This window comes from Botrytis deweyae (assembly GCF_014898535.1).
Source record: "Botrytis deweyae strain B1 chromosome Unknown BDEW_063, whole genome shotgun sequence".
NCBI lineage: Eukaryota > Fungi > Ascomycota > Leotiomycetes > Helotiales > Sclerotiniaceae > Botrytis > Botrytis deweyae.
The window spans coordinates 47376-65708 of NW_024066270.1; the positions used below are offsets into that span (position 1 = coordinate 47376).

The 18333-nt window shown below is 42.0% G+C and overlaps 3 protein-coding genes across 3 annotated transcripts; 2 read left to right on the plus strand and 1 right to left on the minus strand.

The window, feature by feature from the left end:
• Positions 1 to 1795: 1795 nt before the first annotated feature.
• EAE98_012303 (uncharacterized protein) lies at positions 1796 to 4418 on the plus strand (the record flags this gene model as incomplete). Its single annotated transcript, XM_038959928.1, has 2 exons — positions 1796 to 1923; positions 1979 to 4418. 2 exons carry the CDS (start codon positions 1796 to 1798, stop codon positions 4416 to 4418), a joined length of 2568 nt encoding a protein of 855 aa, XP_038803685.1.
• Positions 4419 to 6313: 1895 nt separating this feature from the next.
• EAE98_012304 (uncharacterized protein) lies at positions 6314 to 11125 on the plus strand (the record flags this gene model as incomplete). The annotated part of the gene is made up of 2 exons (XM_038959929.1): positions 6314 to 10969; positions 11051 to 11125. The coding sequence occupies 2 exons, from the start codon at positions 6314 to 6316 to the stop codon at positions 11123 to 11125; spliced, it is 4731 nt and encodes a 1576-aa protein (XP_038803686.1).
• Positions 11126 to 14104: 2979 nt separating this feature from the next.
• Positions 14105 to 16339, minus strand: EAE98_012305 (uncharacterized protein; the record flags this gene model as incomplete). The annotated part of the gene is made up of 1 exon (XM_038959930.1): positions 14105 to 16339. One exon carries the CDS (start codon positions 16337 to 16339, stop codon positions 14105 to 14107), a length of 2235 nt encoding a protein of 744 aa, XP_038803687.1.
• Positions 16340 to 18333: the final 1994 nt, after the last annotated feature.

The following is an 18333-nucleotide window of genomic DNA, read 5'->3' on the forward strand; positions in this document are numbered from 1 at the left end:
GATTAGTGCTTGTGAAGTTACACTATACGGTGAATTCCGTAATATAATATAATAAGATTCTAAAAAAGCTTTAAAATCTTTATACCTCACTTTGACATATTTAAAGTACTAAAGTATTATAATTAATATATTAAATAATCTATAAAAATATATTTCTTTTTATTTAAAATAATAACCATCTTGATATTCTAATTAATAATATTATTGAAGTTAAAAAAAAATTAAAATAAATAAAAAGAATAAAAAAAGAGAGAAGAAAGTAAGGCTTTCTATTAATTGTTTTCAAATTCTTAAAACTATTCAGATTTTTAATTAAATATCAAAAGTAGTAAAATGTTTTTAATATAAGTTGAATTAAAAGTCTATATAAAAAAAGTATAAAATAAAACTTAAATCTAATTAAGAGAGAGTATAGGAAATTAAATTAGATTATTTTAATATAAAATGAAGTTCATGATTTTAAACTGCAAAATATTAATATTTTATTGCTTTATTATTTTTATATCGGAATCCTTTTTATATCAAATTTGATTGATCTAAAATCTCAGTTCGATATAACCAAGTTTATCTGTAATCATTATAATAATAGGCGAGGTCGAACGGGCAGTGCGGTAGTCTGGATTAACAAACCAAAACTCAATTTTCACAATTTGACAAAAGTATAACATCCGAAAAACATCCAATCCCAATTATCCTATACTTGTTGGATGTTTAATTAGATCTAGAGATTGAAAGCCCTGTTTGCCAGACTGTGGTTCGGACTATTGGAAACTCTTCTGTAAGTATGAACATCTTTCAAAAGAATTTGATGTCACTGTCAGATAGGCATTGTACTCTCCAGCCCCAGCCAAAGACCTCCCTGTTATTATACCTATCGACGAAAAGATAGGCAACGTTTTCGAGTATCAAGAATTGGCTTTTGACTTCTAACTAACAACCACGCTCGGCAAATATACATGGCTATACCGAGCAGGGAGGAGAAAGTAGACATGTCTCTATAAAGACATTCATCCCCCCTCTGAAAGCGCGAGGAACTTTATTGTTTCGCCATTTAACTTGGTCTGGACAGGGCATTACGTTGAAGATAGAAGTTCGGAAGCTGGAACGGCAAACAATTGCATAGATCTTGTACTTGAGTAGTGGACGGGTGGAGTACAGCCAAGACTTTTTCGAAATCGCCTTTTAATATGGTTTTGTATCTTGAATCCTTTCAAATTATACATAGAAAATCAATATTCGATGGAAAACCATTACTGAGAGTTTTAAAAAGTGATTTCGATTTATTAATATTAATTTGGTATCAAATTTCGATCGAGGTGTAGGTTGTTGGTATTCGGCTTTGGCTGTCGGCCGTGAGACTTTGTATAATTTACTAGGAGTACGTACGATCACCAGATATGCACGAGACGCGTATGAATACCCCACAATTCTCCGCATCTTCTCTCGAATGCCGTTCCCAGGGAACAAATAGACTCGCGATACATTCATCCGAGGCCGAAAAAAACCTTCTGTGATTGCTAGTCATCCACACCCACTTTCACGTATCGGATCCCCATACCGACCCGACGATGGTTAGATTTCACTTAGCTACATCACATAATCGACAGAGAAGAAACCCCAACCACCCATTTCTTCACAGACATGTTTTCGTATCAGTATAAGAACTTTCTTGAATGTCTCCTAGATCAGGATAATTTCAAGCTCAAGCATATCATCTTCGTCTCCTCGGGAAGCACGTGACCACACTCATTCCGTGTTGGAGCAGGAGATTGAGTTATTCTGACTTGCAGATTCTATGGTTGATATTGTCATCATGAATCTGAGTATCGCTCATTACTTTACAACATGTTTGTTGATGACATCTCAGATTGCTGCACTTGCGACAGGATCAACACTTTCCTCCCATTTCCGAGATCTTCACAGGTATGTTAACAATCGAAATAAATGTGAAAAAAATGCTAACCCTACACACGAACAGCTCGTCTACTTCTGTGACTAAACCACTTAGAATAGGGCTGGCGACCGAACCAACTTTACCCCTATCGAGTGGGGCCAAATTTGAGCTTACTCCATCGACACCAGTGGCCACGCTAGATTATGGCCATGAAGTCGCAGGTTATCCATACTATGATGTAGAATTCATCAGTGGGACTGTGCAAATTGAGGTCAAATACTCGGAAGAATTCAATGGCCTCAATGCCAACTTCTCTGACGGACCTTTCCCCTTTGCAACTGGTCTCTCAAATACGTATCGTGTTGAAACCTTTGAACTCACCGAGACTGGACCTTTCCAAGCATTTCTACTTCAAGGAGGACAAAGATGGCAATCAATCCGCCTCTTGACATCGGGAAGTGTAACGTTTTCAACTATTGGATTTACTGCGTCAGTATCGGATATTGATGTCACTACACTGCCCGGTGGGTTTGAGTCCGACAATGTCATGCTTAACGATATTTGGGCCCTTGGAGCTAGGGCATCATCATTGGCCTGCATCGATCGTGGAACCCAGCGTTCCATGTGGGAGTTTGATGTGAATGGTGCTCTTGTAAGAGGTATGAAACCAGGACTTACAATTAAAGGCTCATCATTTCAGAATTACACGTTGGAGTTCAACACTATGATCAAAAGAGGCGGCATAGGCTGGGCAATTGGCGTCCCAATTGCCCAACCCTTAGGCCTCCAATTAAATCTGATTGGGGAGCTACCTAAAAATACAACTTTTGTCAATACGAACACTACACTTACTCCACCAAATTCCTTGATTCTCTCCTATGGTTATTCTTTAGTCAATGTCACGACACTTCCTTCTTATCGCCTAGATGTATTCAATACACCTCCCATAAAAGAGAACACCTGGTATACGGTGCGGACAATCCTTGATACCGCAGACAACCTTGCGGTATATATAGATGACGCAGAAATTTTCAATACTTCTTTGTCATCTTACTATGTTGGTGAAACACCAATACAGACGGCTGGCACTTTTGGATTTGGTGGCTGGCAAGATCAGGCTGGCTACATCAAAAATGTGATCGTTCGGGACACATTCAATCACTCGCTTTTGTATAATAACACAATGATGACTGATACAGATTTGGTCCTGACTGAGTACGGCGTTCACTCTAATCTCCAAACAACGTGTCTAGATGGTGCGAAACGAGATCGCCTAGTATGGCTAGGCGATTTTTATCACACAGGCCGTATAATCCCGGTCACTACTTCTCGAAATGACCATTTGAAGGGTACTTTGAATACCTTTCTAAGCTGGCAAATAGAAGATGGACTTTTACCATTTGCTCCACCGATTGGTTACAATGCATCTGGCGCGAAGCAGACATTTGCCTTTGGTAGTGGTTCATCCGCTGGTCTTGAAACTTATGGTGTTGTTCTAGCTGATTACCAAATTCTTGGATTGATATCCTACTCGAATTATGTTTCGTCAAGCAATGATCTTGAGTTTGCACATAAAACATGGTCAAACTGGCAACTTCTGGCAGATTGGTTGATTGCACAACTCAGTCCTGACACTGGTCTACCTGTCTTTCTCACTTCGTTCATTGGTCCGAGCCAAGGCTCTGCTGTCTCCTGTGCCCTCGTGCAAGCTTTGAGTCAGCTCGCGGAAGTGGCTATGGCTTTAAATGATTTGGCGTCGGCTACCAAGTATCAAACCGCGGCAACGAAAATATCCACTGCGGTCAACAAGCAGTTGTGGAATCCAACCGCCGGTGTTTATTCCCTTTCTGCCGCTTCGCCTGGCGATTATTCTATTGCGGCAATTGGATTCTGTATCACATCAGGCACAGCAAACACGACCCAAGCACTTCAATCCTTACAAGCTCTCGACGCCCTGAAGCTTGGGCCGGGATATAAAGATTCGACACAAGTCAATAGTTCGGATCTCAGCACAAATATTTCGCCTAATATAAATGGATTCTTGCTTGCAGCGATTATATCACATAATGAAAGTAGCAGAGCTCTGAGCTTACTCGAAAGCCTCTGGTCCCCAATGTTGTCAAACCCTAAATCATCCACAGGTGCAAGCTGGGAGTACGTAAATCTTGAAGGTAACCCGGGACTTGGTTTGTATACAAGTCTTGCACATCCATGGGGTGGAGCACCTACATATTTACTTACCGAATGGGCTGCTGGATTGAGACGTGCTAATGGCCCATCTGGGTATGGCTATAGAAATTGGATTATCAATCCGGATGTTGGTTTGGCGATGGGGCTCAAGACTGCCAGGGCCAGGGTGGTGACTGCTTTCAATGGAAGCTTGAGCGCGAAGTGGACATTGAATGAAGGAGTTGTGGACGTCATTATAAATGCACCGAATAACACAAGTGGTGTATTTGAGATGGCTGGAACGAGGAAAGTGCTCGTCGGTGGAAATTCATACAGGTTCAATGTAAACATATGAATCTATGATTGAGTTGCTTCTGAGTACCATGCTGTTTGATATATCAATATATACATTTTTTTCTCCATCGAAGTGCCGCTTCCGACTTGTCACTGCCAGAGATGACAACTCCCCCTATACAGAGTAAGTCCCTCTTGATGGCTTCATAGACCCCGCTCGATCAGTAAACATGTAAGGATAAGAGGCTATTACTAAAGAAATGAAAGAACGTATAGGCAGTGGCACGGGAATGTAAGGGTTCTCATTCAATTACTTAATTGCAGTCTGCTTGCAAAATACACTCCTGTTTCATGGCAATACCGACTCTGCTCAATTGCAATGCCAAGTGAATGCTGCAACTTGCAATCAAGCATAAAACTTAGCGCCTAGTTGACAGAACTCGATGCTTATTTTATTGCTCATCTTGAGAAACGATTGTGGTGTATAGATTAAATGGAAAGTATTGTCATGGCGTTGAAGCCTGTAGGTAGCCTCGGCAGCCATGATCTTTGTCGAGAGATCGCTTTCAGGGCGGGATAAGTATTTAGACATCTCAAGGTGAAAGTATTGATACTCATAAGACTCCAGCCATTTTGAATCTCGTGGATAGAATATAGAGAACTTGTGAAGCGTATCTAACAGCTAGAGTGAGAATGTATAGAGCTTCTCTCGTCACAAGAGCGCTTCAGGAACCCCGGAAGGCGCACGCAACAGGAGAGTATTTTGCTGTCATACAACAGGAGTGAAAAGGGACCGAGACATAGGTCACTCACCCGTTGGATGTAAATAATAATGTTCACCATCTCACAAGTCCTAGAGTGGAAGCTAGGCCTAAAATTGCTTTAAATCCCATTAGCAACTATGACAAGAATCTGATGTATTGAACGAGCCTAAGATACAAAGATTGAAGGAGTTTTGATGTGATACATCTTGTCATGAAGTTGAAAGGTACCAAGATTAAGAAGGGGAGATGATAAAACTATAAGACAATTGGATCTTGGGTGATTCCTTGCTGACATTTTGGTACTTCTTCTCACTTGAGAATGTCCAGTGAACCCAGCTTTCCTATTTTTCGATATCTAGTGGAAGTCTGACAATTGAGCTCACCGGCATGTCTGGGATCGACGACAGCCAAGATAAACTAGGAGTTTCTATGAACCGGAGAAAGTTGATGAGCCGGAGAAGATCAATTAGTTCATCTCCAAACGATTTCTACATAGCGAAGGATTCAAAAGATGTTTTCCTCGGAGATGTCAAAAAGTAAGACAGATGTCAGGTAAAGGTTAAGTTACGGAGTTGTGGTCTGGAGATATGCTGCTGACGGGAGTATACTACCACAGCACCCAATAAATCATTTCACTTGCTGATTGTGTGCTTAGTAATGATTTATTGTGAAGATGCAGAAGGACGCACAGAGCAGAATTGACAACAACTGAAAAAAAAGAGGGTACCAGGTTAAATAGATTATAATGTCTTTGTTTGAAATTCATTCATCGAGGTGTTTATAGTGAGCAGTTAGAAAAGACAAAAATACACAAGGTCTTTCTATCGACGTCGTATTTTATCTTCACAAATAACCCCATTCAACCCATTCACACTCGGGACCTGCATCGAGCGCGATCTCGGCTCTTTATTTGAAATCCCTGCCAAAAAAAGTTTCGGATCCGGGTCAACCATTGAGTCAACCATTGAGTCACTGTGATTGTGAGTCCCTCATTTTTTAATACTCCCCCTCTTACTTCAAGTACCAAGTAATCATAAGTGGATGTAACTTTTCCTTGCTGACTTTATGGGCAATTGGCAAATATAAGTTCTCCCGTCAATAAACCCACGCATCTGTCATTGAGAAACAGACAGAGAAGACGACCCTTTATTACAACATTTCGAGGTCTGAAGTCGGGTCAGGTCAACTCAAGATGGGATCTTCAACTCCTCAAAATCCCACGCGGATTGCCATTCTAGGAAACGAAGACATCATTGTTGATTTCGATATCTGGCGCAATTTCGTTGCAGAAGACTTGCTCTCAGACCTCCCCTCATCTACCTATGTTCTCATCACAGATACCAATCTCTCACCCCTCTATGTCCCCGCTTTCCAGCAATCCTTCGAGGCACTTGCTGCCAAATCGAGCTCAACACCTCGACTTCTTACCTACGAAATTCCCCCAGGAGAGAATTCTAAGAGCAGAGAAACAAAGGCCGAGATCGAGGATTGGATGTTGTCGCATCAATGTACAAGGGACACAGTTATAATTGCTTTGGGGGGAGGAGTCATTGGTGATATGATTGGTTATGTTGCAGCAACTTTCATGCGCGGTGTACGATTCGTACAAGTACCAACAACATTGCTAGCCATGGTTGACTCCTCAATTGGTGGAAAGACCGCAATCGACACGCCTTTGGGAAAGAATCTGGTTGGCGCCTTTTGGCAACCAAAGAGAATCTACATAGATTTGCGATTCTTAGAAACCCTGCCGGTTCGCGAATTTATCAATGGCATGGCAGAAGTGGTCAAAACTGCCGCAATCTGGGACGAAACTGAATTCTCTGCCCTTGAGGATAATGCAAATCTTATTATGACTACAATTCGAGCCAAGAATACCGAACGTTCTACAAGATTAGCTCCTATCCAGGACATATTGAAGAGAATAGTGCTAGGCTCAGCGAAGACCAAGGCAGATGTCGTATCAGCAGATGAGAGAGAAGGTGGACTACGAAATATTTTAAATTTTGGCCATTCAATTGGACACGCATTTGAAGCAATCTTGACACCGCAGGTTCTTCACGGAGAAGCTGTAGCTATTGGAATGGTAAAGGAAGCGGAATTGGCCCGACATCTGGGTGTTTTGAAACCAGGAGCAGTTGCTCGTCTTGTCAAATGCATAGCAAGTTATGGCCTCCCCACTTCCCTTGCAGACAAGCGCATCCAAAAGCTCACGGCAGGCAAGCCATGCCCCGTCGATGTTTTATTAGAGAAAATGGGTGTTGACAAGAAAAATGATGGAAAGAAGAAGAAGATTGTTTTGCTTTCCGCCATTGGTAAAACACATGAACCTAAGGCCAGCGTCGTGGAGGACCGAGCAATCCGAGTCGTCTTATCTGACTCGATAGAAGTTACCCCAGGCTTGCCCGAGACTTTGAAGGTGGAGGTGACACCACCAGGCTCAAAGAGTGTTTCTAACAGAGCACTTGTACTTGCGGCTCTTGGCACAGGTTCTTGTCGCATCAAGAATCTCCTGCATTCGGATGACGTAGAATTCATGCTTACATCAATCGGTAAACTTGGTGGTGCTACATATGCATGGGAAGACGCAGGCGAGATTCTTTGTGTGCAAGGTAAAGGTGGTGATTTGCATGCCAGTCCTACAGAACTCTACATTGGAAATGCAGGCACTGCATCTCGTTTCCTCACAACCGTCCTCTCGCTGTGCAAGCCTTCAGCCACAACAAAGTCTACCGTTCTTACAGGAAATGCACGTATGAAGGTCAGACCTATTGGCCCATTGGTTGACTCGTTACGTACCAACGGTGTTGATATCGAATACCTTGAGAATGAACACAGTCTTCCGGTCAATGTTGCTGCTTCCGGTGGGTTTGCCGGAGGAGACATCAATCTAGCCGCCACTGTGTCGTCTCAATATGTCTCCTCTCTTCTTATGTGTGCTCCATACGCCAAGAATCCGGTGACTTTACGCCTTGTTGGTGGGAAGCCAATTTCCCAACTCTATATTGATATGACAACGGCGATGATGGCAGCTTTCGGTATCCACGTCGTCCGATCACAGACGGAAGAACACACATATCATATTCCGCAAGGAGTCTACAAAAATCCAGAAGAGTATGTGGTTGAGAGTGATGCTAGCTCGGCAACTTACCCACTTGCTGTAGCTGCTATCTCTGGAACTACTTGCACGATCCCAAATATTGGATCCAAATCGATTCAAGGCGATGCTCGATTTGCTATTGATGTTTTGAAACCAATGGGGTGTATTGTAGTACAGACTGATTATTCTACCACCGTGACTGGTCCTCCCATCGGTTCACTTCAAGCTATTGAGGAGGTTGACATGGAGCCAATGACAGACGCTTTCTTGACCGCTTCAGTACTAGGCGCAGTGGCAAAGGGTACAACTAGAATAAGGGGGATCGCCAACCAGCGCGTCAAAGAATGCAATCGAATCAAAGCCATGAAAGATGAACTTGCAAAGTTCGGCGTTACATGTCGTGAGCTCGAAGATGGAATTGAGGTCGATGGTCTACCTATAAATGAGTTGGAGCACCCAGCTCAAGGCATTCACTCTTATGACGATCACCGTGTTGCAATGAGTTTCAGTGTGTTGTCCGTCGCTGCAACCCAACCTGTTCTCATTGAAGAGCGTGAATGTGTCGGCAAGACATGGCCAGGATGGTGGGATATCCTTTCGCAGTCATTCCAAGTAGGACTTGCTGGTAAGGAAGTTAAAGCTACGCATAGCAAAAAGAGTGGAATTCCTGCCCTTCCAGACAAGTCTATCTTCATTATTGGCATGCGTGGAGCTGGAAAAACCACCGCTGGTGCCTGGGCTGCAAAGATTCTCGGACGACCTTACAAGGATCTTGATGTAGAATTGGAACGCGTCTCGGGAATGCCAATACCTGACATGGTCAGATCGAAGGGTTGGGATTTCTTCAGAGCTGCTGAACTAGACCTTCTGAAGCATTGCCTGAAAGACCAGTCAGAGAAGCATGTGTTTGCTTGTGGTGGTGGAGTCGTCGAGATGCCTGAGGCACGTGAGCTCTTGATCAATTTCCATAAGTCTGGTGGAATTGTCCTTTTGGTTCACAGAGACACAGAGCAGGTCATGGATTATCTTCGCATAGACAAAACTCGACCTGCATATGTTGAGGATATGATGGGAGTCTACATTCGTCGCAAGCCCTGGTTCAATGAATGCAGTAATTTCCAATACCATAGTAAGGGCAGCGGGACTGGTGCTCTGTCCGTTGCGGAACAGGACTTCTCTAGGTTCTTACATCACATTTCAGGAAAGAGCTTACACTTTGATGAGATGCGAAATAAAACACACTCATTCTTCGTTTCCCTCACAATGCCTGATATATCATCAGCAGCAGATATATTGCCCGGCATTGCGGTGGGCTGCGATGCTGTAGAAGTGCGTGTTGATTTATTGGAGGATCCATCTTCCACGAATGGAATTCCGGGTGTTGATTTCCTAAGTGTTCAGATTGCACATCTGAGATCAATGGTTCATTTACCTGTGATTTTTACCGTGCGGACAGTTAGTCAGGGAGGTCGCTTCCCGGACGCTGCACATGAAGAGGCACTAAAACTCTATAAGCTGGCCGTGAAGATGGGTATCGAATATATCGACTTGGAGATTGCTTTCCCTGATGAGATTCTACAGGAAGTTACTGAAGCTAAAGGATTCTCTAGAATTATAGCTTCACACCATGACCCTGAGGGAACTTTGTCGTGGAAAAATGGTGGATGGTTCCAGCATTACAATAGAGCTCTTCAATGTGGAGATATTATCAAGCTTGTCGGATCTGCTAAGAGTATCGAGGATAACTTTGCTCTTGCTAAATTCAAGAAGACGATGGCGGTTGCTCACGATACACCTTTGATTGCCATCAACATGGGTGTGGCTGGAAAACTCAGTCGTGTTTTAAATGGGTTCATGACACCGGTTTCGCATCCAGCATTGCCTTTCAAAGCAGCTCCTGGTCAACTCTCCGCTGCTGAGATCAGATCCACTTTGTCGACTCTTGGAGAGATAGAGCCAAAATCATTCTATCTTTTTGGTACCCCTATCTCCCAATCACGATCACCTGCGCTACACAACACTCTTTTCAAGCAGACAGGATTGCCCCATCAATACTCTAGACTGGAAACTGATGTAGCATCTGATGTACAAGATGTCATTCGTGCTCCAAATTTCGGTGGTGCATCTGTCACAATTCCATTGAAACTCGACATCATACCTCTTCTCGACTCGGTCACTGATGCAGTGAAGGTCATCGGTGCAGTCAATACCATCATTCCTAGTGCAGATAATCCACCCCGTCTCATTGGTGAAAACACTGATTATCTCGGAATGACTCACTCACTCATATCCGCCTCTTATACTCCATCACCCGTTGACTCACCTTCTCCCGCCCTCGTCATCGGTGCTGGAGGTACTGCTCGCGCTGCTATTTACGCCCTACACTCTCTCGGTCACTCTCCTATCTACATGGTCGCGCGCACCCCTTCCAAACTCGAAGTTTTGATCTCTTCTTTCCCTACATCTTTCAACGTAATCCCGCTTCCAAGCACTACTTCGGCGACTGAACTCGCCATTCCTCCTTCGGTTGCTATCAGTACCATACCTGCTGATCGCCCGATTGAAAGCAACATGCGGGAAATTCTTGCCATTTTGTTGAGACATGAGAAGAGGGACGAGGGAAAGCAGAGGACACTGTTGGAGATGGCTTATAAGCCTTCTCAAACTCCTCTTATGAGAATGGCAGAAGATGCTGGTTGGGTTGCGATTCCTGGGTTGGAGGTTTTGAGCGCACAGGGGTGGTTTCAGGTTAGTCTATCTTGATGATTCCCGTTTTCCCTGGCTTGTTAGGGGTGAACTTGAATGATCTTACTAATACTCACTGTGTAGTTCCAAAAATGGACGGGAATTAGACCTTTGTATGCCGATGCTCGGGCAGCAGTTATGGATGACAGTATTGCTTAGATTAGGGATGAATTTAATTCATGTCTAGGTATCGATGATTAGATGAGAGATAAATGCATGGTATGATCTATATGGTTTATGGGAAGGTAAAATGAAGTACCTAGCTATTGATTTGATGTGAAATGAAAAGTTGTTCTTCTTTTACATGTTATATTTGTCTGAGTGTGACACTTCATACACAGTGATTATTATTGGGTGGTTCGGTCTGGGCTTGCATGGTATATGGTCAGTGTCGAGAGAGGTTGACTATTCTTTCTCAAGGAGATTGAATGATTACGAGTCCTATCTTGGTAGCTGGTAAAGGGTCATTATTAAATGCAATGAACTTGCCACAAAATCGATTTCTTTTCAATGCATTTTTTATGTTTTCTACTTGGGTGTATACATTTGTAGTCAAATGATACAGTCCCCCCTTTGATTTTCTCAATTCGAATGATTGATTTCCTACTCATCTCATAAATTCGGAATGTAATGCAATAGGTACCTATATATTAGTATTCTAGATTTATTTGTATTTGGATTCGAAAGAGAGATATTGATGGTGATAGTGAGATGATAGAAGATAGAAAATAGGGTGTTAGAGTAGAGGAGGTGTTATTCAGATTGATATTAATCAATCAATCATTCTGTGCTCATCTCGTCTCTCATTACTCACTCCCTTTAGATCTCCTGATCTCCTGATATCGTTTTATCGGTTATTTAATGTCAATTTGGTCTTCATATCTATATCTCGTCACCCTCATCACCCTCATCACCCTCACCACCTTTATCACTCTTATTATTTTCATCGCCCTCACCACCTTTATCACTCTTATTATTTTCATCACCCTCATCACCCTCATCATTCTTATTACTCTCATCACCCTCATCACTAACTTCCAATTGATCTCAAAATCTCATTTCGAGATCTATAATAGTCATGTTATTTATCTATTATCGTCTTGGTGTTGAATAACAATAGTAGAAATCTTATCCAGCCTTAAAGATCTTAATCATTTCATCTCACTTTATCAAATGATATCGATCGAGTTATCTACATTCATCTATATTCATTCATTACAATACTTCGAAATCAAAAACAAGTAAACCTATTCGAACGAGTTAGATAAAAGATACCCTTACATTTAATTAATGCCAAAAGTTACAAACAGTTCACATCTCAGACTAATCAATAGATAAATGATGATACAAAATTGATTTACTATCATAGTATAATACGCATCTAAATTCTAAATATTTTTAATATATCTTCCTATCTCTTCCTATATCCTAACATGAGAATGAGATTATACTCTTTCGTAATACATTCCCTCTCTTCTCTTCTTGGATATCCATCGAGCTCATTATACAGTCTTTTGGAAAAGGAAAAAAAAAAGAATGAGATGAGAAAGTGACAAGACAATAGAATATTATACAATGGGTGCAGTGATGATGATAATGTACAAATTCCATCTAGGCCTTTTAGCCCAAAGGAGAGAAAAGGAAAGGAGACGAAAAAATAAAAAAAACATGAAATATTTTGACTGCTAGAGTATTGACAAAGTAAAATAAATTTAGTCCAATTGACTATTGTATCCCAAAATGCTATGCCCAATGTCCCTTGAGCCCAATTCCCGCTAAAAGTCAATCAAGTATAATTTATTCCATCCCATTCCATACCTTTTCGCAATGCGCTTTGAGATGAAAATTTCCCAACAATCAAAACAGTAAACCAAAAAAATAAACCGGTAACCAGATCCTGACCACTCATAACATTTTTTTTTGAAAATCATAAGGGCATAATACATTGTGTTTGTGTGGATCACATGACCACTTACAAACAATCTTCTGCTTGTAAATGTGTGAAAAATCGAGGGTGTGAAGGTATGAACGTGTCAAAGTGTAAAGCGTCATGAGTGTTTCGTGGGGATCAATGATGATGTCATAGAACCGAAAGTGTACCACCACGAATCCCCCCCCATTGCTCAATTGAGTTGACGGACTGTTCTAGTCTGCCGAGTTTGCTTGTCGATGGAAGTCCGAGCTTCCGAAATCGAACCATTTGAAATAAATAAATAAACCAGATTACCTGTGGTTGGTATCTGGTATCTGGTATCCACAAATATGCGGAGACAAAAAAGAAGAAAAAAAGACCCTTCGTGCATCAAACCGTGCATAAATGATTTCGTCATCAAATGTCTATTTTGAATCCCGTCAAGATATCCATGAATCATGAAATCATGGATTTCTTGAAAAAAAAAAACCCCCCCCCATGGATCAATTCGGGCCAAGTTCCCTTGAATTCCGAAGTCAAGAAAAACAAGGGGCTTGGAATCTAGATGCCCAAAAGGAACGCGGTTAAGGCCGATAAGATAGAGACTTGGAGTCTTGGACTCTTGGAGCAAATGGAGTCGAGGAGTTTGAGTTTGGAGAAGAGAAGATAATATTTCAATCATCTCATCAACCAATCACAAACGCTCCAGAAAATTCAATTTCCATTATCATTTCCATTTCCAATCAATCCAATCCGTCGAGTCCAACCCAAATCCAAAGCATCCAATCAATCCAATCCAGTCATGTAGATCATGATGATAATAATGATGATGATGATATTGGTAATGTACTAGGGTACTAGGTAATAGGTAGCTATGATGGATGGTCGGTGGAAGGAGAAGTCAACAGCCGACTATTAAAAGTGGAGTGGAGTTGGGGTGAGCATAAAAGCCAATAAAGTGGAGTGATGGAGGTGGATGTGGCTGAGGTGGTGCGATCGAATATTATCTTCCTTCACACAAACTTCCTTAGAATGAATCATCTCGAGTCGGAAACGACCAATCATTTCATTATTCGTAATCGATAATAAAATGCTGATTAATTGACTCCAGTTATCTCATTTCGTTTCATTCCACCACATCCCATTTACCATGGAATTTGGTTGCTGATGGTTATCAAATTCCCAAACGGGAAGGAGGAGGAGAGCATCTTCAAGTAGAAACACTCTTAGTCTGAATGAAGTCCCAATCCTCTTCTTTTTCCTTTCGTAATAGTCGCCGGAATCTCGGGATGTACAACTCTTAAATGTCGGGTAAGAGCATCGTTTCGACTAAATGTCTTCTCCTCGGTACAATATTTGCATCGCAGCTTTTGCTTTCCTGCATTATGAATTGTATCTTCATGTCGTGTAAGATCATACGGACGAGAGAAGATGGTGTTGCAGGGTTTATTTGTTGATGGGTTGATCCGTTCGCATTTGTGAGGCCCACTTTGACTGTTTAACTTTTGCGCCATTGATGTCATTGCACCCCGACTTTCCCCACCTATATTGTTGATCAAGGATGTCGAGTTCCGATGCTTATCCCTCTTGTGTTTTTGAAGTTGGGGAGGTGTCTCGAACCTTAATGTACATCCATGATATGTGCATGTATATGTTCCACTACCTGCTGATGTATCGCATGGTCTCTGAATTTCTTGATCGGGTGAATAATCACTGCTGCTAGACTCCATTGACCCTAAGGTTGGTGTGAAGTCATTGGAAATGTTCGATAAATTCGACATGTTTGAAATGTTACTTGCTTGTCTTCGAGTGGATGGGACGAATGGATAATGTTGTGGTATTTGTCGAAGATTGTCTCGTGTGATTATAGGACTTGTAGATTTGAACTGAGACTGCGTTGGGGTGTTTTGCGAGGTTGTAGAAATTGCCGATGAGCTTTCTCGTCGAGTTGTAGCCATACTAGCGTAGCTTTGTTGTGATAATGACAGATCTTCCGACTCGGATGGCTCTGGATCAATCGATGACTGCTGACGATAACCCGCTTTTGATTGTACAGGTCGTGGTGGTGGAAACAATGGGTTGTTTGCATCCTCCTCGGTTTCGTTGTACACCAAATTGACATCCTTTGGCGAAATCGTTTTTGGTGTAACTTGTCCTGGATTACTCCTCTCGTATTGGACTTGCATAGCTAACGCGTCGTCCTCGGCCTTTTGTTGTTCTCGCATGTGCTTTGCAGTTCCAAATCCCATATTGTGGGCGTTGTACCCCGGAGTAGGAGCTAGTGGTGAGCCTGCTTGAAAAGGCGAGCGTTGGCGAGGAGACAAGACTGAGGCTTCTCGTTGAGTACTCAGATGTCCATTATTTGCTGCTTGTAGCCTTTGCGTAAATATGTCATTACTTAGATTCGAGGTTGTTTGAGTCGAAGCAGGAGTTGTGGAAGGAGCGGAAATCATGGATATGTTGGGGTTGAATAGCTCATCATTATAAGCATCCGTCATCGTGCGATCGAGTTTTGGCATTTGATGCGGAGAAGTTCTGTGAGAAGCTTTGAAATCGGATGAAAGTAAGTATTCGTTCAACCAGGAATCCACACTAGAAGTCATACCGAACTGTTGTCTTTCATCCTCACAGGCCGGTGGCGTCGAGGGTGAGTCATTACTCGCCACTGTAGTTAGCGATGGCCTACTCGACCCTTGACTGTGATAAATCTCTGGTGCCGACATCAGCTCGTTGCCCGTCAATCTTGGTAAGCCGTCGTTAAGCATTGCGAAGGGAAGGTTGTTCTGATTTTGGTATTGGCTTGGATGTGTGTATTGAGATGAGAAGAAGTTCTCTTGTAATGGTGTGTGTGCTGGTGTCAAGGTTTTCGATGCTGTTGGATGGAAGTCCTGGAAATCATGATATGATTCGCCAGCTACTTGAGGATTCAAAGTGGATGGTGCGTAAGGTGAAGCTGGAGCGGCTGGAGATCCAAATGACGACAGCGAAGACTCTCGATGGTGATTTTGTCTGGAAGTTGAAGTAGGAGTCAATTGACCGTTCGACATCAAAGTATTCGATTGCAGAGGTTGTTGCATGTGAGATGGTAATTGAAAGATTCTATCCGAGGAATATTCGGCAGTTCGTAGTGGAGTTTGCTGTTGGAATCGATTCGAGGTAAATGACAATGGTTGTTGGATATCGAATATAATTTGATCGCCTTCAAAATCAAAGGTATTGTTATTTGAAAGATTATTTGTGGTAAAAGCTAAGTGTGGTGTGAGTGTTGGAGCAGTTAAAGATTGTGATTGTGATTGTGATTGTGATTGTGGTTGTGGTAGTAGTGGAGTGTGAGGTTGTTGAGGTAGTTGAGGTAGTTGGTGTGGTAGAGAAGGATTAAATATGGAACCGTGCTGAGTATAAGAAGGTTGTTGTGGATGATGTGGTAACTGACGTCTCGATGCTGAGTTATGAGCTAACATAGTGATATAGCTTTGAGGATCTGTGAAAGGGTTTTAGTAAGAAGTTTAGACTTTATTACGGTGGCGAATGTTTATATATGGAAAACATTTCGACCTCGGTCTGCTGTGACTCGTACTCGGGAAAGCAGCATTAATCAATATGGAGAAAGGGAAGAAGGAGGAGGTACCTTTTTTCTGTCCCTCGATGGTTGGGTACTAGGTTGGTAGTAGTATCTTTTGGAATGAGGTAGAATAATCGGATTTTAATTGATGTATAATCAAATCATCTGGTCAGCAGATCAAATTGTGATTCTCAGTTCTTCTTTCTTTTTCTCTTTTTTCTCTGGTTGACAGGACTGAGGACAGGCAGGTATTTGATATTTATTCTCTCGGAGGAGGGAAGTGGTCTGGTTTTTGTATAGTGGTGTGTTTTGGAGATGGAATGGAAAAAAGGTGGTGGATGACACTAGTGAGACCAGACACCAGACTTATAGATAAAAGTATTACTGGAGATGGATGACTGATATGATGATTGAATTCTATCGAGAGACTAAAAAGTAACCAAGATCAAGAAAAAGGGAAGATCTACAAGTTGATGATAGTCAGAGAGTGTGTAGGTATGATATGTATGATATGTATGATATATGTACGAGTATGTATAATATAATATGGATATCGGTTAAAGGGGATAGATATATATGCGTAGGTAGGATCGAAGGATATCTTTCCGGCCAAACATTTGAAATTTCATGTATGGAGTGACGATTTCCATCGGTCCCCTTCCTGACCCTTACGCAAGGATTTACAAATTAAGCATCAGCACACCATGCACAGTCAAAACATTTTTTTGGGAATTAGGGTCCTGGCTCGAGACTGGGTAAGTAGGGTTACAACCGCGACCGACCAAGGGTTTGGCAAAAAGATGTGGAAGGGAAGATGGCTTTTTCCTCTTTTTTTTCCTTTTCCCACTCGACATGTAAGGGTCCATGCAGCCATAATGACGCACAATGAGCAAGGATCAGTAGCAGGAAAGTTCACATCTTGACGATGCAGACAAAATAATAAAAACCAATAATCTTCATTCCAAAGTCTTGACTTCACGGCCAAAAGAGAAAATGATCATGTGCAACTAATATCTAGATATAATATACATGCCTACTTGGGTATTGATTTTTCGACATTTGAAGGGAATTATCATATAATAGCTACTAGGTATTTACGAGCTTTGTGGTAGATGTAATTTATTTATTACATCGCTGTACAATTTAATACCCAGATGAGTAATTAACAACACACACTAAAAAGACCCTTAGATTTCCAGCGGGATAGTCCTAGCGCATCATCGTTAGCTCGGCTTTCAACGGAAGAAGGCTTCTCATAATACCTCCAGCTAGTAATGCTTCGTAACAAGCCACAGAAGATTGTACGAGCCACACTGCCCACTTGAATTTTCTCCATACCTAATGCATTCATTCCAAGGTTTCCAAGGTTCCTTGCGAGAACGAGAGAAACCCGGAGAAGCGACGGAATGTTTGGTCACAGCCATTGCGACCTTTGTGTGATGGGAAACTTGTATAACTCAAAAATGGATTTGTAAGCGTGTTCAAATCTCACCAAGCATCCCATAGGGTTACAAATGCATAATATTCCAAAACACAAAGAACCACTTACAACAAAGGAATTGCCTACGCCGTTCTCGGATCTTCCATTTCTCCAGGACACAGCCACAGGAGGAGTGTATCATTACTCTGTAGATCTAGATTTGACAATCTTTGGAATTATTCCTTCGCATTTACGAGCCCATTCCTGGTAAGCGTCAACTCACTCATGGGGCTCAAGATCCCATTCGTCAAATAAGGTGCTGACTATCGAGATTTGCAAAACGTGTGCCAATCTTCGTCGGGAATACCGTTCGTTATTCCTGTCCAGATCCTCTTGTTCCATTTTTGATGCTTCAAGACAGATAAACGAAGGCCCACTTGTTCAGCCACATTTACATTTACACCCCTCTTTCC